The sequence below is a fragment of the Entelurus aequoreus genome, linkage group LG03, assembly GCF_033978785.1.
Source record: "Entelurus aequoreus isolate RoL-2023_Sb linkage group LG03, RoL_Eaeq_v1.1, whole genome shotgun sequence".
NCBI classification, from domain to species: domain Eukaryota; kingdom Metazoa; phylum Chordata; class Actinopteri; order Syngnathiformes; family Syngnathidae; genus Entelurus; species Entelurus aequoreus.
The window spans coordinates 46,639,999-46,663,772 of NC_084733.1; the positions used below are offsets into that span (position 1 = coordinate 46,639,999).

Below are 23,774 nucleotides of genomic sequence, written 5' to 3' on the forward strand. Positions count from 1 at the left end.
ACTTGACTTGGATCACATTCTCAATAAAAGACGGGGTAACACTTTAGTATGGGAAACATATCCACCATTAATTAGTTGCTTATTAACATGCAAATTTGTAACATATTGGCTCTTAATTAGTCATTATTAAGTACTTAATGCCGTATTTTGCATGGCCTTATTATACAACCAGTAAGCCATTAACTAAGAGTCTTCCCTCAATAACCTCAGAATTATTGCTTATTAGTACTAAGTAAGGAAGTTGCTGTATATGATTCTCCCTTTAATACCACTTAATGAATATGGTCTGTTCTTACAAAACTACAAATGTTAATAGTGTCCAAATAACTCTAAATTAAGTCTTTGTTACTTAGAATGTGTTCCCCTAGTTAAAGTTAAAGTACCAATGATTGTCACACACACTAGGTGTGGCGAAATTCTTCTCTGCATTTGACCCATCACCCTTGATCACCCCCCGGGAGGTGTGTCTAAATAACTCTATATTAGGGTTGTACTGTATACCGGAATTAACATAATACCGCAATACTAATTAATAATTTTCGGTACGATACCGTCTCTGGAACGTACCGGTCCCGCACCCCCCCGCGCCCACGTCGAAGTCACGTCGTGTCATTGCTGGTTTACGAGCAGACGAGCATGTTTGGCGGCACACAATCACGGAGTACTTACAAGCAGACACAGTGTGTAGACAGAAAAGGGAGAACGGACGCATTTTGGTGTAAAAACTAACGATAAAGGTGAAGTTATAACACTGAAACGCCCTCAGGAAGAGATGCTTTAAGACATGGCTAGCTAGCTAGCGGCTAACGCCCATCCGCCGTCGGCAGTGTTTTAGCTACTTCTAAATCACTAATCCTGGTCTCCATGGCGACAAATAAAGTAAGTTTCTTACAAGGATCATCCCTGCAGGACGAGGAATAGCTAAACATGTTTTACTACACACCGTAGCTCACTGGCATCAAAATGTAAACAAACACCATTGCTGGATCTACACCTAACATCCACTGTAATGATATCATGTACAGGCACGTATCTAGTCGATACTACTATGATTACGTCAATATTTTTTGGCATCACAACATCGTCTTTTGTTTTGTTTTTAAATATTATGTTTATAAACTCAGTAAATACGTCCCTGGACACATGAGGACTTTGAATATGACCAATGTATGATCCTGTAACTACTTGGTATGGGATCGATACCCAAATTTGTGGTATCATCCAAAACTAATGTAAAGTGTCAAACAACAGAAGAATAAGTGATTATTACTGTGGGGAGGCGGGGCCGGCGGACCGACGGCGCCCGCTGCAAGATGGCGGCGATGAGGCGTGGACGGCGAGCAAGTGGCGAGACGGTGTGCGCCGAGAGCGACGCCGCAATTGTGACCAGGTGCGCGATCCCCGCACCTGGTCACAATCAGCTAATCCTCTCTCAGTGGTTTAAAGGGAGGCAGCCGAGAACCACGGGGGGAAAGGAGGTGGAGAGCCAGGAGTGCTGGAGGAGCGAGAGAGACTGAGCAAAAGACGCAGAAGACGCGGCCGGCTGAAAAGCTGAAGCAGACGGCGGAACGAGTAGCAGAGGGAGGCAAGTGCTGAAAAGCACAAAATACTTTTGATATTGAAAAATAAACAAAGTCACAACCCTGCTCGAAGCGATGTTTGTCCTAGATGGTCCTGAGAACCCACCCGACAGCATATGACTGTCACAATTACATTTTAACAGAAGTGTAGATAGAACATGTTAAAAGATAAATTAAGCAGACATTAACAGAAAATGAACAAGTAGATTAATAATTAATTTTCTACCACTTGTCCTTAATATTGTTGACAAAATAATAGAATGATAAATGATACAATATGTTACTGCATACGTCAGCAGACTAATTAGGAGTCTTTGTTTGTTTACTTACTACTAAAAGACAAGTTGTCTAGTATGTTCACTATTTTATTTAAGGACTTAACTGCAATACTAAACCTATGTTTAATGTACCCTAAGATGTGTTGTTAAAATAAAGCCAATAATGCAATTTTTTTGTGGTCCCCTTTATTTAGAAAAGAACGGAAAAGTACCGAAAAGTACAGAAATTATTTTTGTACAGGTACCGGTACCAAAATATTGGTATCGTTACAACACTACTCTATATTAAGTCTTTGTTACTTAGAATATGTTCCCCATACTAAAGTGTTACCAAAGACTGTAGACCGGAGCTACTGGTGACTCTAATTGGACTCCAGACAAGTGAACTCTCAAAGGGACGCCGATGGTGTGGCAAAGAGGGATTTCACCTCAGATGATTTCGGCTTACTTTATATGGGAAAGGGGTTGTAATGGTAAGCCCTAACAAAAACACATGTTCACCAATCTTGAGAAGGAGTATCAAATATGTGCGTACTGTACGCGAAGCTGTGTGTGCATGCTAAATGATTCATGAGGCGCAAAAGAAACCAGGCCGGCGTACAAGCATAAAACTAGACTGTCTGCATTTTAAATGAAGAACATTCTTCTGACCCGCTGTGTCATGATATCTGGTGTGACGGTGAAATAGGCCAGAGATAAAATGTGTAATAGTCCATGTGTGCATGACATGCACATTTAAGAAGCAGGTATACTGTGTACTCGCATAAACGACAACGAACAAAACTGCAGTGATGGGCAGTAACAAGCTACATGTAGCTAAGCTACGTATCTTAAAGGCCTACTGAAAGCCACTACTACCGACCACGCAGTCTAAAAGTTTATATATCAATGATGAAATCTTAACATTGCAACACATGCCAATACGGCCGGGTTAACTTATAAAGTGACATTTTAAAATTCCCGGGAAATATCCGGCTGAAACATCGCGGTATGATGACGTATGCGCGTGACGAAGTCCGAGTAACGGAAGTTATGGTACCCCGTAGAATCCTATACAAAAAGCTCTGTTTTCATTTCATAATTCCACAGTATTCTGGACATCTTTTGCAATTTTTTTAATGAACAATGAAGGCTGCAAAGAAGACAGTTGTAGGTGGGATCAGTGTATTAGCAGCGGACTACAGCAACACAACCAGGAGGACTTTGTTGGAGCGCTAGCCGCGCTAGCCGCCGACTTCACCTTGACTTCCTACGTCTCCGGGCCGCCAAACGCATCGGGTGAAGTCCTTCGTCCTTCTGCCGATCGCTGGAACGCAGGTGAGCACGGGTGTTGATGAGCAAATGAGGGCTGGCTGGCGTAGGTGGAGAGCTAATGTTTTTAGCATAGCTCTGTGCAGTCCGGTTGCTAAGTTAGCTTCCATGGCGTCGTTAGCACAGCATTGTTAACATTCGCCAGCCTGGAAAGCATTAACCGTGTATTTACATGTCCACGGTTTAATAGTATTGTTGATTTTCTATCTATACTTCCAGTCAGGGGTTTATTTCTTTTGTTTCTATATGCAGTTAAAGCAAGATGCTATCACGTTAGCTCGTAGCTAAAGCATTTCGCCGATGTATTGTCGTGGAGATAAAAGGCACTGAATGTCCATTTCGCGTTCTCGACTCTCATTTTCAAGAGGATATAGTATCCTAGGTGGTTTAAAATACAAATCTGTGATCTACAATAGAAAAAGGAGAGTGTGGAATCCAATGAGCCAGCTTGTACCTAAGTTACGGTCAGAGCGAAAAAAGATACGTCCATCGCTGCCTCTCAAGTCATTCACTGTAACATTCCTCATCTACGAATCTTTCATCCTCGCTCAAATTAATGGGGTTATCATCACTTTCTCTGTCCGAATCTCTCTCGCTCCATTGTAAACAACGGGGAATTGTGAGGAATCCTAGCTCCTGTGACGTCACGCTACTTCCGGTACAGGCAAGGCTTTTTTTTATCAGCGAGCAAAAGTTGCGAACTTTATCGTCGATTTTCTCTACTAAATCCTTTCAGCAAAAATATGGCAATATCGCGAAATGATCAAGTATGACACATAGAATGGATCTGCTATTCCCGTTTAAATGAAAAAAAAAATCATTTCAGTAGGCCTTTAACTACATTTTCCAGTAGCTTGGCCATTAGCTACTTTTTTAACGAGAAGCTTTTCCTGTAGCTTAGCTACTTTTAAGCCCATGTAGCTAGGTAACTTACATCAAACCTACGAGCTACAAGGAGAGAAAATAGACAGCAAATCAAGGCCCCAAAAATATGAAGAAAATACAATGACCTGGATAAAGGAGAACATCCATTCATTTGGAGAAAATCCATGTTGATTGGTTGGTGTGTGTATGATGAGTCACAATTGACTTAGGTTAGGCCCAGATGAAACATTACGGACTGGACAATCAGAGGCAAGATAAGACGGGTCATTAAAACTAGTAAGCAAAATCTTAACAGTCGCGCACTCATGTCACATGACTGTAGGCCTGGGCCGATAACAAATTTTGCTTGACGATATATTGACCTACACATTATTTTTGAGACCAAATTAACCAATGATGTAACGATAATACATAATACTAATATTAATATACAATAATGCTTGTATATCTTTTCAAATGCAATAAACTTGAATTTCTCACATATTTTAACATTGGAATTGGAATGAAAACATTTAAATGTCCAAGTTAAATAAAACAAACAAATAATAAAATATGCTTTGCATGTTAGCAAATGTTTGCATTTGAATAAATATCACAACTAAAAGCAATACAATATGTTAAAGAGGAGGTGTGGGCCCTCAAATATACAGATGCAAAACACTAAATAAAATGGCTAAATAATGTATTGACAAACAAACTTGCACATGTTGTACATTACTTAAAAGTCCAGAGTAACAATATAAACATTACATTATAAGCAGATGTATTATCAAGTCATATGCAAAAAACAACAACTTAAGTCTGGCGGATTCCGAGCGAGGAAACACAGACATGACATGACAACATAATAAATGTTGCAAATTGTCAAATGTTTGCAGCGTTTTTAGAAATGCTAGTTTTATAACTGCATTAAATTTCAGTATGTCATTGGCAATGTACAGTATTTAACCACACTTTCTGTGAACGCACACTATTTTGCACAGTCTTGTTTGCACTCACATGGCTTGCTCACCGAACGCTTCAATGAGGGTGGACTGTCAAGTGGGTGCAGGTTTATTGAAGTCGCGCACATTCTGCAAACTGGCTCCTCTGTGTTGATAGGCTCATCTTGTTCTAAAGCAGTGGTTCTTAACCTGGGTTCGATCGAACCCTAGGGGTTCGGCCGAGGTCAAGACACACCCGACTCATCGTGTAAATAAAAACTTCTCCCTATCGGCGTATTATGGATACGGCAACAGCAGAAGTCACACTGATTTGCAGGTGTGTAATTTGTTGTGAGTTTATGCACTGTGTTGGTTTTGTTCTTTGAACAAGGTGATGTTCAGGCACGGTTCATTTTGTGCACCAGTAAAAAAATATGGTAACACTTTAGTATGGGGAACATATTCACCATTAATTAGTTGCTTATTAACATGCAAATTAGTAACATATTGGTAATTATTAAGTACTTATTAATGCCTTATTCGGCATGGCCTTATTATAACCCTAACCCTCTAACCCTGGCCCTAACCCTCTAACCCTAACACTAACCAAATAACTCTAAATTAAGTCTTTGTTACTTAGAATATGTTCCCCATACTAAAGTGTTACCAAAAACATATAACTTTGTCTTGAATTTGAAAAAAAACAACATTTTATTTTTCACTAAAGAAGGGTTCGGTGAATGCGCATATGAAACTGGTGGGGTTCGGTACCTCCAACAAGGTTAAGAACCACTGTTCTAAAGGTTTGAACTGAAATATTCCCACATTGATGCGGTGGAATTTGGTTTTGTGATCATTTTGTCCATGTTAGCTGCTACATGCTAAATAGTTGCACTGTGTGATGCTAGCTAGCGGGCCAGCATCCCCGCCTCTTCACACAAAGAGTCAAAGACACTTCACCACCTTCATTTAATTTCGCTATGGCAGAAACGCACACAGCTGCTGAAAGCAACAAAAAGCTTGAATGGTCTTGAAGCTATCGACGCTGGAAAAACATACCGACTTAATTTTTATTTATCATATCATCTGTTAATTGACTGATCAAATATTGGCCCAGGCCTACATGACGACGTGGGAGTCGCAGACAGAGGGATGCTTTAAGCTGATGACTAAAAAGAAAACAAAAAAAAAACAGGAAAATGGCAGAGGAATTTTCTCTTGCAGATTAGATTTTTCTTTTAGTAATGACAATGAAGTCCAGGAAACTCACAATAAGGCGTGTCCTTAGCCATATTAAGACAAATATATGCATTTCGAGAAAACAATGCCCAAAACCTTAGTTATTAGTTGTTTACTCTGTAAACCAAAATCATAACTGCTCTCTTCATTGAAGAGGTTCAACAAAAATTTAGGAACACACATTAAGGTGAGTTGAGTTCTTGAAAAGTTAGATGGATAGATAGTACTTTATTGATTCCTTCAGGAGAGTTCCCTCATAGGAACATTTAAATTCCAGCAGCAGTGTACAGAATTGAGATCACAATTAAAAAGTAAAAAGTAAATAATGGGGGTATAAATGGAAATAAAATAGAAAATATTACAATAACAATAAAAATAAAAAGCAACAATAAGAATAAACATATAACAGTAAAAATAAGAATATAACAAGAGAAACGAGGCAGTAGTGACCATGTTATGAAAATGTATTGCACTGTTAATTGCACTGTTTTTTGTTGCAGTTTATTTCAGTATTGTTATTGTTTTGCATCCCCTGTCATCCCAGTACCCCCCTCCTATCCTTTTGCCATTTTGGGTGGTTAATATTAGGGCTGGACAAATAGTCTAATTTTAATCTCGAATTTGGCTTCACACGATCATAAAAATATTAAAATTGAAAACAATGATGCAACGTGCATGCAAATTCCAGAGCTTATGCTGATGAAATGGATGAGTAAGTATATGAGTGAAAAAAGACCACATTTATTAGAAGTTTGGGATCTCACCATGGTTGCTACTTTTTGACACAGCGCTGGCAGCCTATGCATAATCAATCATTACTCAATTCTGGCGGAAGGCGGGGTACACCCTGGACAAGTCGCCACCTCATCACAGGGCCAACACAGATAGACAGACAACATTTACACTCACATTCACACACTAGGGCCAATTTAGTGTTGCCAATCAACCTATCCCCAGGTGCATGTCTTTGGAGGTGGGAGTACCCAGAGGGAACCCACACAGTCACACAGAGAACATGCAAACACCACACAGAAAGACCCCTAACTAACAATTTAAGAGTAGTTTTACCTGCTAAATAAAGTTCCACAACCCGGCTGCTCTGCGCCCTGGCATCACTGATGACAGACAGCGTCCCAGGTGTGCAGAAGCATGTTTGCTCCTTCATGCCTGTTGATGTTGTTTGTCCCTCGCTTCCTACCTTCCATAGCCTCCTTAGTCCATCTCTTGTATGTGTTTCTTTCTGATTAAATGACTTCTCCTTTTGTTCCGTCGCCGTAACTTGTGCCACTATCACTTCCACTTTGTTGGTCGCACGTTTGTATTGGTTGTGGCTTTAGTAATCGTGCCGTAGCTGAAAGTTTTTCTGTTGTAATTTATGAGAAGGAGAGACACAGTCGGAGATACACTCCCAGACGCTTTATTAAAAAGTGGTAACACACTCAGGGACTCAAAACTACACAAAAATTAGCTGTTGTTCATGCCCGGACACTGAAAACAGTTAGAGTTAACATATTTAGGAGTGTATGAGACTGTACAGTTTGGATATTTACCATCAGAATAATATGATTACATAACAAATGTGTGCTGCAATTTAAACATACTTTAAACAAATAACATCTAAAGGATAGCCTTGCAAGTCAAAGGACTCTTCTGGTGCCGCGATGTGACTGAGAGCATTTTTTCTGGCTGCAGATTAGCGCTCCTATTCTCGGACATGCGACATGTTTGCGGCGGTGGCGGCCGGGAGCTTTTGTGGCCTTCAACACTGCTGCCCCTTCTAAGAATAGGCGGCAGCATCCAGGGAAAATCTCCTCTCTGCCCGCTCAGTGCTCTCCTTCCACAAATATGGACAAAGACAGCAGCTCATACAGTACTTTTTTCTACATGGGCAATGCAGGCGGAATACGTTAACTGCTGAGGGACTTGGCGAATGTAACTTGATACGAAAATATGTCTGACTTCATCCCTTTTTCATCTCCCTCTCAGTTCTTCGGCTTGGAACTTCCACTGCAGTCTTATGTGTGCTAATGTAGAGGCTGAATGTAACCCTGCTGGATGACATTACTGTGCGCTGCCTGCCTGCTGGCCTGCCTGCCTGCCGGGGGACTCTCAAATAAAACGCAGCAGTGTGCAGAGCCAGTCAGGGTACATTCCGTAGCTGCAGACTGATATGCTCTGATGGAGTGTGCGTGAAACTGGCAGAACGTGCATCAAAGTGCACTTAGGCGTGTGTGTGTTTGTGTGTGTGTGTGTGTGTGTGTTTGTGTGTGTGTGTGTGTGTGTGTGTGTGTGTGCAAGTGTGTGGTTGTGGAGAGAGAGAGAGTTGCAGCCTCTCCAGCTGTGTCCTGTCAATCATTTATGACCTAACACTCAAAGGAGGGCAATGTGGACACAGGCAGGAGAGAGAGTTAGTATTTGACAATTTTTTTGGGGGGGTAATAAGTTAAGGAGTGCAGACATGAAGGAATATTTCTGTCACTTGTGTGCATGTGTGAATAAAATGCTGCCGCCTTAGCCTGCATTCAGCATCCTCCTCACCCTGAACAAATGACAAAAAGATAACTGTGTTTCACCTCACCGCTTTACGCCCTTTCTCTCTCCGCTTGTTTGCTTACTCATCCTGTTCTTGCCCACCCTCACAACCCCCCATCTAGCTTCTCACTCTCTGTTTCCACATGGCTGGCCATCCACGCCCATGTCTCACAGAATAGGAGGCGGCGCGGCAGCATGGCAGGCTGTCAGAGGAGCGCTGGAGAGCTGGGAATATGTACTGACTGGAACACGTGTGTGTGTGTGTGTGTGTGTGTGTGTGTGTGTGTGTGTGTGTGTGTGTGTGTGTGTGTGTGTGTGTGTGTGTGTGTGTGGGTGTGGGTGTGTGTTTGTGAAAGGGGGTGTTGAGTTCCTCACCTCACTTTTACTGTTACAGCCTTGCAACTTTTGGAAAGACACAGAGAACTCACTCAAATCAATGCATGTACCAGCGACATCACTGACCACAAGAAATAGCACAGCAGGCCAGTAACCAGTCAGTTAATGGCCCAAAATGAGACAGGCGCTGTGAAAATGGAGCAACTTAGCCAAAGTTGTAACTGGTCCCATGAATAGCATCATGCGAGACCATCGCGGGACTTGCAAGACATCGGTGTATCTCGCGGGATTTTAGCTGAGTGATTTTTTTCAGCGGAATTCTAACTTATAAAAGACGGGTAGATATGTGCACCGCAGGTGCAACTTTTGCAAGATGACTTGCATTCACATTTGTCAGCTACAGTTTTAAGTCAGTTAAAAATTAAACATGTAATTAAATCAAGAACTACTGCAAAAGCGCAAATTAAATGGGACCTATGATGATTTTAATCGACATTTAAAACACTTCCTTGTGGTCTAAATAAAATGTATTGGATATGATTTGGTGTAAATTTTGCTACAGTCATATATATTGTTTTCATTTGTGGAGGCGCTCATTTTAACATAGTTTTGAGAATTTACAGTTTAAATATACCGTATTTTCCAGACTATAAGCCACTACCTTTTTCTTACGCTTTGAACCCTGCAGCTTATAAAACAGTGTGGCTAATTTATACATTTGTTTTTGCAAACGGCCATAATGTTTTGTATTCAACAAATAGTTTTCATGAAACACAAGCAGAGACACTGAAAAGGTGTGTTTTTTTTTTTTGTGCCTTGGCGCCGACTTTTGGACGAATTCGCTCACAGCAGGTGCTGCCGATTGAACATCTACAGTGTTTCCTTCTGTTTGGGAGTTGAACCGAAAGTGCAAGTGCTGTTTCCAACTTCTTGTCATCCATAGCATTTCTACTCGTATGGTTTCTTCATTAATCACTCTAAGCAACGTTTATAAGATTTCCAACATAACTAAAATAATAATACTTACTAAACCGTCCCATGTGTGATTTCTGTAGGAGTGCTTTCATGCATATTTGTATGTGCTAGCGTAATGTAATCAAGCTAGTGTCGTTAGCATTAGCTAATATGCTAACATGTTTATGAGTGTCTGTTATTAATATTAACTTGCAATGGCATTATTGTTTCAGTTTGACAAATTCCTCAGTAAATTCATCAAAACAACCCAGTGGAGTTATACAGTTTGTTTAGCTGATTGGAGAGGTAGGTTCTGCAGCTAATGGGTCCATGACAATGACTTCTGTTTTGTTTGATCAGCTGTTTAACACTGCCGTATTACATGCACAGTTTGGGAACAATTAAGGTATAAATAACTAATTTCACAAGGTATATATATGTGTCAGGAAGTGGTGGTGATGAGCCCCAAGATGCAGAGATGGCAGGCTTGGTGCAAAAAAACATGATTTTAATGTCCAAAAAAATGCAGGAAAAACACGAACCAGAAACCAGGAAACAGGCAAACTTGAGACAGCAAACAGGAACCAGGAAATAAGAAACCAGGAACCAAGGAGAACTGGAGACAGCAAACAGTCTAAACAGTGGTCCCCAACCACCGGGCCGCGGCCCGGTACTGGTCCGTGGATCGATTGGTACCGGGCCGCACAATAATTTTTTTAAAATTATTTAAAAAAAAAAAATAAATCAACATAAAAAATCACAAGATACACTTACAATTAGTGCACCAACCCAAAAAACCTCCCTCCCCCATTTACACTCATTCACACTCATTCGCACAAAAGGGTTGTTTTGAAAAAAAAAAATACCATACCCCCCGGTCCGTGGGACAAATTTTCAAGCGTTGACCGGTCCGCAGTTACAAAAGGGTTGGGGGCCACTGGTCTAAAGCGTTCAGCCTACAGGAACAGCTCACAGTCCACAGCATACAACTAGTAATACTCCAGCACTGACTGGAGGGAGAGGCAGGTGTAAATAGGAGCCTGATTGGCAATTGCCACCAGGTGTGCCAGACTGCCAATCAGGTACAGGTGAGGGAAACAAACACTCAGGGAGACATGCAGGAAAAGGAACCAAAATAGGAGTGCTGACAGGAAACAAAAAACAAACACAGAGAAAAAACCAAAACCTAACCAAACAGTCAGTAAGAAGCCTGACAATCTGCGACTTAAAGTCAGTTCGGTGTGGCTAATATATGGAAAAACATTGTTTGAATTGTTTTATTTATTTAGTTGGTACGGCTTTTATACCGGCACGCTATATAGTCTGGAAATGATGGTGTATCTTGAAGACCACCATTGACATTTTTTTTTCTGGACACAGTCGAAAATATATTTCCTAAACATTATATACAATAGATTAACCGGTCACACTTTTAGGTACACCTGCCCACTTTTGGATTGCTACAAAGCTGCATAAAAATAGATACTTTTAGCAGCATTTATGTCAATGCATATTGCACGTTTGGGTTGGTGCATTAATTGTAAGTGTATCTTGTGTTTTTATGTTGATTTAATAAAAATAAAAAAATATATATATATTTTTTTTAATTTTTTTTATTTCTTGTGCAGCCCAGTACCAATCGATCCACGGACCGGTACCGGGCCGCAGCCCGGTGGTTGGGGACCACTGCCGTACCGTGTAAAATGTTGTGGACAAATAAACTTGCAAGTATTCACTCAATAGATATCAGAGCAGGTGAAAAGGCATGAAACGATGATGGATAACAACGAAGACTGCCCGGCAGCATAAACGAGAGTATGTCCACCACACTGTGAGCTCACACTGTATCCACTGTTCAAAAAGAATGCAAAACACATTGTTCAAAGGTTTCCAAAACTGTGTGCTAGCTCATGCCCAAATGCACAAATGCTATGATTTCAACCTTTGGCATTGTTTAACACAAGTCTCCAACATTGTAACAACATTTATAAGTCAGAGAAGTATAATAAGCCCCTTTAAAATAACCTCAAAATGACAAGAGGACTTACTGAGTCAAATATCCTCTTAATCACATGAATGCTTTGCTGTTTATAAAACATTGCCTAAATAAGGTTTTTCTGATGGACATGGTGGATTAATTGTAATGATTTAATAACTTCAATGTAAGTCAACTAATCATGATTAGTTATGAAAAATATTTTGGTTGACCTCGTGGGTTGTATTGCAGGCAGTTTTACTCTCAAAAATACCCACATTAGTAATGTAAAATGACAAAAAAAATCTGTGACACTAAAAGAAGAAGATATCAGTCAAGAGTTGCTTTGTTACTTTATTAGATTTGTTGTAACTGTGTGGAATGTTGGAAAAGGCCTCAAAGTAGGAATCTAGTTGCCAAGCACAAGCACTATTCAGTGCTTCCCTGCACCTCCCTAATCGTGTTCACATTATGAGTTACAGGGTCACCTGGGAAAAAGAGAACCCAGACATCTTTGAATAGATATGTTAGTTAAACTATTTTAGGGTATAATACGCCTGAAATATTGGAACAATAACCTTTCCCAACATGTCTTAGTCAACTAAAAAAAAAAAAAAAATTGTACGAAGGCCTTTTTCTCCAAAAAATTGTACAATTTAGTGCAAACAAATTTTGAAAGAGCTATGCTCTATCAAAAAAAAAAAAAAAAAAAAAAAAGGTTTTGGCTGGGTTTGGAAGTTCAGAGAGTATGGGACTGTGCAAGTAATTGACAATATGCAAGTTTGCCTCCAATGCCACAGAGAAATTTGGAGCATACGTGCACCCAGAAATGTTCACAGCTTTTCACTTTTTCCACATTTTGTTATGTTACGGCCTTATTCCAAAATTGAATAAATTCTGTTTTGTCCTTAAAATTCTACACACAAAACCCCATAATGACAATGTCAAAAAAAGTTTATCAGTATGTAAACTACTGTGGTTGAACTTTGCACTAGTGGACGACTGACTGCATTGCATCACACCCTTAGTTGTTTTGAATACCTCATTAAACAACAAAAGATGGACTGCTGTACACAATATAGCTTTGTACAGATTTCAGTTCTTCCTCACACTAACAAACCAACCTACTATTCAACATTAAGTGTCAATCATATCAGAACATTATTACCTGAATAGAACATATGTTTTTGTATAAAATCTCATTAGTTTTCCAGGTGTATCAATACCGAGTGCTATACAGAAACTGTGAAAGTAGCTAAGGAGGTTATTTTGCCAACGTTGTTAACGACATATAGTGTACAATAACACAGAATTAGAAGTATTATATCTCTCAAGTGCAACACACTTTCGAGACCCGGGGGACACTTTGTGATAAGTCACGAAAGCACAGTTCCTTTTAGTCTCTCTTCAAAAATCCCGCCACATCACACAACAGACGTGTCCCAAAACAACAACATGACACTTTGTCGACCTGCTCTCCCTCCCACCTGCCAGAGAGAAAGAAGAAGAAGAGATGACAGCAGCTTTAGATCTGACATCAAACGCCGACGAGAGAGAAAGAGAGAGAGAAAGAGAGAGAGAGAAAGAAAGAGAGAGAGCAAGAGAAAGAGAGAAAACAGGTACAACATGACAGTTACCCTGGAAGAGAATAGCTAATATAGAGCATTTTCGCTTTCCTTTTCTATGTAAAGTAAAAGGGCTGTTTTCACCAAGCGGTGTAGTTTGGCTTTTTTCCTCTGACGCTCGGGTCGCAAAGTAGCGAGAATAGGCGTGTTTCCAAGATGCAGAAAGCCGGGGAGGCAACATGCAGGTAAAAAGTATTTAATATGCAAGTAAACAAAAGACGAGAGCAGCTGGGATAGGCTCTGGAAGCTTAGGGGAAGCTACGCACCAAATAATTCTAAAACAAGCTACCAAAATAACAAAAACAGAATGCTGGAGCACAGCAAAGACTTACAGGTGAAAAATGTGGCAGGAGAAGCGTCAAAAATCAATATCATGACATGACAAAGTCCTGACCAACAAGGTAGCTAAATGTTCAACTTAAGTAGTAAAGGCCTACTGAAACCCACTACTACCGACCACGCAGTCTGATAGTTTATATATCAATGATGAAATCTTAACATTATAACACATGCCAATACGGCCGGGTTAACTTATAAAGTGACATTTTAAATTTGCCGCTAAACTTCCGGTTCGAAACGCCTCTGAGGATGACGTATGCGCGTGACGTAGCCCGACGAACACGGGTATGCCTTCCACATTGAAGCCAATATGAAAAAGCTCTGTTTTCATTTCATAATTCCACAGTATTCTGGACATCTGTGTTCGTGAATCTGTTGCAATCATGTTCATTGCATTATGGAGAAGGAAGCCAAGCAAGCAAAGAAGAAAGTTGTCGGTGCGAAATGGACGTATTTTTCGAACGTAGTCAGCCACAACAGTACACAGCCGGCGCTTCTTTGTTTACATTCCCGAAAGATGCAGTCAAGATGGAAGAACTCGGATAACAGAGACTCTAACCAGGAGGACTTTTGATTTGGATACACAGACGCCTGTAGAGAACTGGGACAACACAGACTCTTACCAGGATTACTTTGATTTGGATGACAAAGACGCAGACGTGCTACTGTGAGTATGCAGCTTTGGCTTTTTTTTGCGTATGTACGTAACTTTTTTAAAATATATAAGCTTTATGAACCTTGGGTTAGGTGAACGGTCTTTTGGGCTGAGTGATTGTGTGTGTTGATCATGTGTTTGAATTGTATTGGCGTGTTCTATGGAGCTAGGAGCTAGCAGAGGAGCTAGGAGCTAGCATAACACGTACCGTACCGTAAGTGCGCGTCACGTACGTAACTTTTTAAAAATATATAAGCTTTATGAACCTTGGGTTAGGTGAACGGTCTTTTGGGCTGAGTGATTGTGTGTGTTGATCGGGTGTTTGAATTGTATTGGCGTGTTCTATGGAGCTAGGAGCTAGCAGAGGAGCTAGGAGCTAGCATAACAAACACGCAGGTGTTATTATGCAGGATTAATTTGTGGCATATTAAATATAAGCCTGGTTGTGTTGTGGCTAATAGAGTATATATATGTCTTGTGTTTATTTACTGTTGTAGTCATTCCCAGCTGAATATCAGGTACCGTGAGTATGCAGCCTTGGCTGCTAAACATTCGATAACTTGACCGTATGTGCGCGTCACGTACGTAACTTTTTAAAAATATATAAGCTTTATGAACCTTGGGTTAGGTAAACGGTCTTTTGGGCTGAGTGATTGTGTGTGTTGATCAGGTGTTTGAATTGTATTGGCGTGTTCTATGGAGCTAGGAGCTAGCAGAGGAGCTAGGAGCTAGCATAACAAACACGCAGGTGTTTTTATGCAGGATTAATTTGTGGCATATTAAATATAAGCCTGGTTGTGTTGTGGCTAATAGAGTATATATATGTCTTGTGTTTATTTACTGTTGTAGTCATTCCCAGCTGAATATCAGGTCACCCCCGGCTCTCACAGCATCTTCCCTATCTGAATAGCTTCAACTCCCCACTAGTCCTTCACTTGCACTTTACTCATCCACAAATCTTTCATCCTCGCTCAAATTAATGGGGAAATTGTCGCTTTCTCGGTCCGAATCTCTCTCACTTCATGCGGCCATCATTGTAAACAATAGGGAACTTTGCGTATATGTTCAACTGACTACGTCACGCTACTTCCGGTAGGTGCAAGCCTTTTTTTTATCAGATACCAAAAGTTGCAATCTTTATCGTCGTTGTTCTATACTAAATCCTTTCAGCAAAAATATGGCAATATCGCGAAATGATCAAGTATGACACATAGAATAGATCTGCTATCCCCGTTTAAATAAAAAAAATTCATTTCAGTAGGCCTTTAAGTAGAGCTTATTGCTAACAGAAAGCAGGTGTGTAGAGCAGCACTCAAAAGCAGGAGTAATGTCGCTGTAGGGAAATACACACAGAGCAGCACAACCAATTTACAACCAAACTAAAGGTGCAAGACAGAAACTAAAACAGTAAACACAGCACAACGCCAACAAACTCAAAACAAGACATGCTCTAGTGTGAACATATGACAGTTTCAATCATCAAACTGTCATGATCTGTGGTTTGGATCGTGTTTTATGTTAATTTCTGTTCAAAGACTCCATAGTTCCTGGTTGCACTTCCTTGTTTGTTTGTTACCTTGACAACCATTAGTGTCACCTGTTTCACGTCTTGGACTCACGCACCTGTTGCTAATTATGTTCACCTGTCTCTGATTAGTGTTCGGCCGCTCACCTGCTACCCGAGCACTAATCAGAGGCATTATTTAAGTTTGCCTTTGACAGTCAGTCGGCCTGGCGTCATTGTTTGCTTCTTGCTCCTGTTACGTGAGTACTCCTTGTCTTGAGCCTATGCTAAGTGTTAGCTTCAAGTGCGATCGGCACGTGTTTTCCTTCTACTAGTTTTCTGTTTTTGGTGCTGTTTTGACTTTTCAAGAATAAATCATGTTTTTACCTACACGCCATGTCCGGAGTGGTCCGTTTGCATTCCTGGGAGAACGACCCCGCAGCAAGCTGCGACCCCCCCATCGTGACACAAACATTGTGAGGAGTACCAAGATAACACCTGAAGGGTGAAGTCTGCTCTTACTTTGCATCCATCCATTTTCTACCGCTTGTCCCTTATTTCTTTGATTGAGTGATCCGTCTCACGTTCTTTGTCGTAGTGCTGCCACTTGCAACTTTCTTTGGACTCACCGTGGCTTATTTTGCAGTCACACTCAATAAAAAGCAAACAACTACTGGGTCAACCGGTAAAGACATCATAGAGAGGCGATGGCGTTGGGGGAGAATGATTTCAGTGTGGGGAGTTAAGTGCAATTTTTCTAACACATTAGGAATATGTATGGGTAGAAAATAAATTTGATTTCATTGATTATGGATCAATATTTTTCAAATGTTGTAATTTTGGACATGAAATTGATTCTTTCCATCTGGCCCTATGGTGGTTTTGTGCATGAAGCAGTATCACACTATGCTACCGTCGAGGTCAAAACAAAACAAAGTGAGGGACTTACTAGCAATATTACCCGATTATCCACGGGGCATGGAGATAGACAATAATAGACGCCATCGCACATGGCCTCTGTGCTGCAATGTTATGATCATGTAACATCAGCATCTGACAAAAACTGTTATTTTTTTGTATCATATTGGTAACTGTTAATCATCTTTTAAGATGATTGCTGACTTAGTGCAAGCCCACTATGAAGAAAGCATGGCAGTCTTTATTCAAAAGATATTTTGTCTACATCTTCATCTCCCTGCACAGAGCACTGCCATCAAGGTTCCAATAAAACCAAGAGCACACTTCTGGCCTTGTCTTTACATCTGAGGGCTCCACAAATTAAACATGAATTGTTGAAAGTCAAAGTTGGACTTATTCAATCATTGTTAAGTAACATATTTGATTGGTATAACGAGTGCCGTGCTGCTGTGATCGTAACGCTAAAAAGAAAAATAATACGTTTGTTTGCAGTTGATTTCCTTCTCCAAATATTAGTCTGATCTATAATTCATTTCTGCAGTTGTTTTTATGGTGTCCAGTTCATATTTTGTCTCATTATTTAGCTATAGATGTCCCTTTGTTCAGCAATGTTTGCTAGCAACATCAAGATTCAGTATATGATGAAGAGCCTACAAGAGATTTATTCATTAAGTTTATTAATACTATTAGGGATATGTTCTTGATGCTAATAAAGACACTATAATGTGGTCTCATCTGTGTGGAATCAAGCACTTGGCTTTCCTGCACAACAACAACTAAGCTTATAGTTTCTGTTATGAAAATGGACAATGGAAATACGGTGGATTGGACCAACAATCACAATATTTATTACTACGACTTAACATGATGTTAGTTTATTTGCACAACCAGGTCTTCATAGTTATTTTTAGGCATAGCAACCACAAAAGAACACAAACTAACGTGATCTCTTGTCCTTTTCTTACATTTAGTTCTGCTCTCAAACACTACTAATATAGTAGAGAATAAACTTGATTGCATCACAGAAAGTTTGTCAAACAAATCAAATGCCATCCAGCCATCCATTTTATCCTGCCTGTCCCTTTCGGGGTGGCGGGGGGTGCTGGAGCCTATCCCAGCTGCATTCGGGCGGAAGGCGGGGTACACAAGTCGCCACTTCATCGCAGACAAATCAAATGTTGAAACATTTTGCAAAGTGATCACTGCAGACACAAGCATGGTCCGATTGTATTTCACAAGATGATGAAAGTGATATTTTTAAGAGCCATTTCCTCAGACACACTTTTTTTTTTCTTTTTTTTCGTTGAATTATCTTTATGAACCACTTTTTTGGGACTCTATGAAAGCTCTTTCCTATCTTTCTATTTGAACGACTGGAACACCCAAGAACAGAACAGCAATAAGGCATTATATGCTCAAACTCTACACTCACTCTCACTTTTTTTAATGATCATCGTGTGAATTAAGCCGCTAAGAAGAAAAACGGATGTGACGTCATATGTAACCCAGCAATAACTTGTTCATGGTAAAGAGAAAAAAAGAGTGTAAATGTACATTGGTACCTCAACCTAACAGTGTTTTGAGACAAGAGCTGTCTGCCATCTAATTGTTATGCTTTAAATTGCAAGCATACATTTAAGTTGCAAGTATCCCGGCCATTAGTTGGCGAAGCAAATGTCACATTGAACCTCGTAATCTATCTGACAAAAATATCTGGTCTTACTTGCTAGCATTAGCTTATAGCTAGAGATGGATATAACTTTGTTTTTCCAAGCATGGGAAAAAAGTGAGTACCCAGGACAGTGCTGAGAAAAACAAGTGGCTGACATTCATTGAAGTAAAGACAGAAATCATGAAAACCGTGACAGAGCATGTCGACAAATTTGCAAAGCAATTAGAGGGTAGCACTGCTGAAACAAAATGAGTCTAACGCAGTGTGTCTCAAATATTTTCTTTTACAACCCCTTAAAAAGAAGAAAATATTTTGCGTACCCCCCCTCCACTCTCCACTGTGACTATAAATAGTATAATTTGTCTATAAAATTGTTATAACTATACCTCTGCATTACATTGTAAGCTTTTTAACATTAAAGGAAACAACACACCGGTCTTTCCTCGTCTCCCACCGAGGTTACAGTGAAGACAAGTGCTACATATGTTTCATCATATTCGCGCGCTCCCTGGCTTTGCACCGCGACCCCCCCCACCACCACCATCCCCACCACCACACACACACACACACACACACACTCCCCAGGGGTCTAACGCCAGCCAAGAATGTTAAAATTATATTTAAACTGTAGAAAATTATCTATGAATATATGGAAAAGCTGCTGATGGTGTGTTTGACAGAGAAACAGAAGGAAGAAGATAGGGCTATATAAGTAAACTTTGATTGATTGATTGATTGATTGATTGATTGGTTACATGTTATATTTGTGCTTTTTTGGGGGGTAAACACAAATGAAATTGATTTCGAATAATTATAATGGGAGAAGTTGATTTGCGATACAAGTGTTTTGAGTTAAGAGCTCCATCACCGAACCAATTAAGCTCATACATTGAGGGACTATTGTATTCTATAACATAGACATTTTCATTATTTGAGTGCCGATCGACTTCGATTCGACTTGAATCGAATTTATCCGTGATTTATCAATTTAAAACGTATTATAATTCGAATCAAATTAGTAAACTGGCCACGTTACTCTGCCTTAACTAGGATCACAGTTGGACTCACACAATGTATTAATAACGCAATGAGACTGAGTCACCAATACGTGATTATAGTATTTGTTTGGGCGCTTAATTCTGTGGAGTAATGGGTGGGCAAACACATGCACATTTTTTGGCAGCATTATAACCGATATAAACTTTTGGCAATCATTTCTGTCGAACACCGAATCCTAGAACAAACAGGGCATACACAACCGAGTTAACACTGTCCTATTTGCAAGGGAATATGGAGTGATAGAGGTTCAAAAGGATCTGCCCTCATGCCATCAGTTGCAACTGGCATGCTTGCTCCAGATTCACACACTGATTAATCAAGACCGTGTTGTCATTGCAGCAGGTAAGGGGTTGTGCTTTTGTCAAAAAAAAACAATTATTAATAAAAAAAAAAAAAGGTAAATGGATTATACTTGTATAGCACTTTTCTACCTTCAAGGTACTCAAAGCGCTTTGACAGCATTCCCACATTCATTCATTTATACACACTGATGGCGGGAGCTGCCATGCACACTGCAAAAAGTCAGTGTTCAAAAACAAGAATAGAAAATACAAAAATGATTGGTATTTTATTTGAACTAAGCAAAATTATCTGCCAATAGAACAAGAAAATTTGGCTTGTCAAGACTTTCCCAAACAGTATATTCTCACTAATAATAACTGTACTACTATATGAGTACGTATTTTCTATTGTTTCATTGAAAATATAACAGCAAAATCCATTTGGCTGTCATCTGTTTTAATATGAGACACAATTGTGTCAAAGTCATGATTTTTTTTTTCATGCTTGAAATAAGAAATTATTACTTTAAAAATGTAGTTTTATACTTGTGAGTGTTGATGACACAGCTTTGCAACAGTTGATATTCTAGTTTCAAGCATGTTTTACTCAATATAGGTCATCAAATCTCAGCTACAAGCTGTAATATCTTACTGAGATAATTTAGGACCAAATCCCTTAAAACAAGTAAAACACTCTTAACATAAAATCTGCTTAGTGAGAAGAATTATCTTATCAGACAGAAAATAAGCAAATATCACCCTTATTTGAGATATTTAATGTTACTTAGATTTCAGTTTTTGCAGTGCAAGGCGCTAACAATCACCCATCAGGAGCAAGAGTGAAGTGTCTTGCCCAAGGACCACAACAGGCGTGACTGGGATGGCAGAAGCTGGGATTGAACCTGGAACCCTCAAGTTGCCGGCACGGCCGCTTTATCACCCAAGCCATGCCGTCCCCAAAAAGCAGATAGGAAGCGAAAAAGGGGATGATAACAAACAAACAAGGAAAGCGCAATGACAAACTCAGTTTGATAAAAAAGAGAGAAAGTGTGATTGTAGTGCCCGTTTGCATGCCATATTGTCCTTGTGTGTCAGCATGAGTGCTCAAAACCATTTTTTTTAACCTAATGAAACATAAATGTGTGTTGCAACTTGCAAGATAACCAAAGAACATAAAACATCCTGTTTTTACCCTTCATTTCACAGTTTTCACATTCCAAGTCCTGCCAGACGCTTCAAGCAGCTTAAGCCAAATAATTGTAAATGGCTTTTTATGCTATTCTTCAAAATGCAGAAGAGCCGTGAGTGGAAAAATTACCTAACTGATTAGTTTAGCCCAACAAAAAAAAAAGCAAAGCAGCCCAAAACTAATAGACCACTCCGTTTTTTTCTCTCCCTCAATTACTCCTGGAGGCTGTCTGCTTAGCAAGTTTGAGCGAGCCCAAATGCCAAGAGGCAGTGAGCGTGGGTTTGCATGTGTGACTGCACGCTCCAACACGAGTGCTTGTGACCGTGCATATGCTACTCTCTGCCTGTAGGCGTATCTGTGAGCACGTGCAAGATGCTTCTTGGACATTGGCGGTGGACACCAGGTGAAAACACAAACATGAGTCAAAGAAGTAGGCCGTGAGGTAAATAGGCAGGTTCAATTGGACACAAGCGCAAAAGTAAACATGCGTGAAATTGCAGGAAATTTGTCAACCAAAGTTCTAACACAAATACAAACGTGTTGTGATGTAGATGGAATAGTTTCTTTGATACTGTACAGTATGTGGTGCTGCATTCACTGTAAAGGCATTTAGCAATGCTGTTTGCTCATTGATCCACAGTATTGTCACTCACCGGCAGACTGGACGGGCGGTCCTGGGAAGAAACGCTATCCTCATTGTTGCTCTTCCCAGAGTTCCCTGGACCTGGAACTCTGGTGGTGTAGCTCTCCGGTTGTGCCTCCTTCAAAGAAAGAGAAACTTTTTGTGAATATTTCTTCCATCCATCCGTCCATCCATTTTACCCCGCTTATCCGAGGTTGGGTTGCGGGGACAGCAGCCTAAGCAGAGAAGCCCAGACTTCCCTCTCCCCAGCCACTTCGTCCAGCTCCTCCCGGGGGATCCCGAGGCGTTCCCAGGCCAGCCGGGAGACATAGTCTTCCCAACGTGTCCTGGGTCTTCCCCTTGGACGTGCCCCAAACACCTCCCTAGGGAGGCGTTCAGGTGGCATCCTGAGCAGATGCCCGAACCACCTCATCAGGCTCCTCTCCATGTGGAGGAGCAGCGGCTTTACTCTGAGCTCCTCCCTGATGACAGAGCTTCTCACCCTATCTCTAATGGAGAGACCCGCCACTCGGCGGAGGAAACTCATTTCGGCCGCTTGACCCCGTAATCTTGTCCTTTCGGTCATAACCCAAAGCTCATGACCATAGGAGAGGATGGGAACGTAGATCGACTGGTAAATTGAGAGCTTTGCCTTCCGGCTCAGCTCCTTCTTCACCACAACGGATCGATACAGGGTGGTGAATATTTTTTATAAAAAAAAAAAAAAAAAAAGATGACTTTTTCTCAGCCTTTTTGTCAGTCCTCTGCCATGACAGGCGCAAGCGTGGACCATTACACCAGCAGCGATCCGTCCAGAAATAATACATACACACAACTAATTTTTCAGATTTTGTCGCTATCATTATCTTATGAAGAATACTACAACTCTACAAACATTACACAACTCAGCTGCACGCGTGCTGACGAAAACCAGCGTGCGGGAGAACATTACACCAGTTTTAAAGTCACTGCATTGGCTCTCCGTCCACTTCATGGTCGATTTTAAAGTTATATTTAATGGCCTTGCACCGTCTTATCTACTATCTGACCTGCCTTTACCACATCAACACTAGCGGATCGTGAGGTCTTCTGGCACCAAACTTTTATCTTTACAAAATACTAGAACAAAGACTTACGATGAGGCGGCATTTAGCTACTATGGCCCCCACCTGTGGAACAGCCTGCCGGAGAGCCTCAGGACTGCAGACACTGTTGATATTTTTTTAAAAAGGTTAAAGACATACCTATTAAATCAGTTATTTTATTGATCATGTTAAAGTTAAAGTTAAAGTACCACTGATAGTCACACACACACTAGGTGTGGTGAAATTAACCTCTGCATTTGACCCATCCCCTTGTTCCACCCCCTGCGAGGTGAGGGGAGCAGTGTGCAGCAGCGGAGGCCGTGCTCAGGACAAATTTTTTGGTGATTTAACCCCCAATTCCAACGCTTGATGCTTAGTGCCAAGCAGGGAGGTAATGGGTCCCATTTTTATAGTCTTTGGTATGACTCGGCCGGGGTTTGAACTCACGACCTACTGATCTCAGGGCGCACATTATAACCACAAGGCCACTGAGCACGGTTTAACTCTTATGCTTATTTTATTTTTTATTTACATTTTTCATTTTTTATTTTCCATTTGATTTATTGCTAATATAACTACTGTTATTCTCTCTATGTAATGTTTTATTAATGTATTAATGTATTATTTATATTATATTTTTACATATATTTTATGATGATGGCCTTAATTTCAGTGCAAACGCCTCAAATGTGGTGTTGTTACTTAATCCTCAATATTGCTTTTGTCAATTGTGCTGTGTGTAAGTGTGTATGTGTTTGTGTCTGTGTGTCTGCGTGTTTTCATCTCATCTTTCTTATTTTTCCTGTAAAGCA

At 40.4% G+C, this 23,774-nt stretch overlaps 1 protein-coding gene across 5 annotated transcripts in view; it reads right to left on the reverse strand.

Annotated features, from left to right (window-relative positions):
• Nucleotides 1-23,774, reverse strand: part of arid1b (AT-rich interactive domain 1B) — a 692,248-nt gene that overhangs the window by 344,514 nt on the left and 323,960 nt on the right. For all 5 annotated transcript variants that reach the window (XM_062041960.1, XM_062041959.1, XM_062041957.1 and 2 more), the window contains one exon: nt 21,909-22,016. In XM_062041960.1, the coding sequence (XP_061897944.1) occupies nt 21,909-22,016 (108 nt within the window). The remainder of the gene's footprint in view (nt 1-21,908; nt 22,017-23,774) is intronic.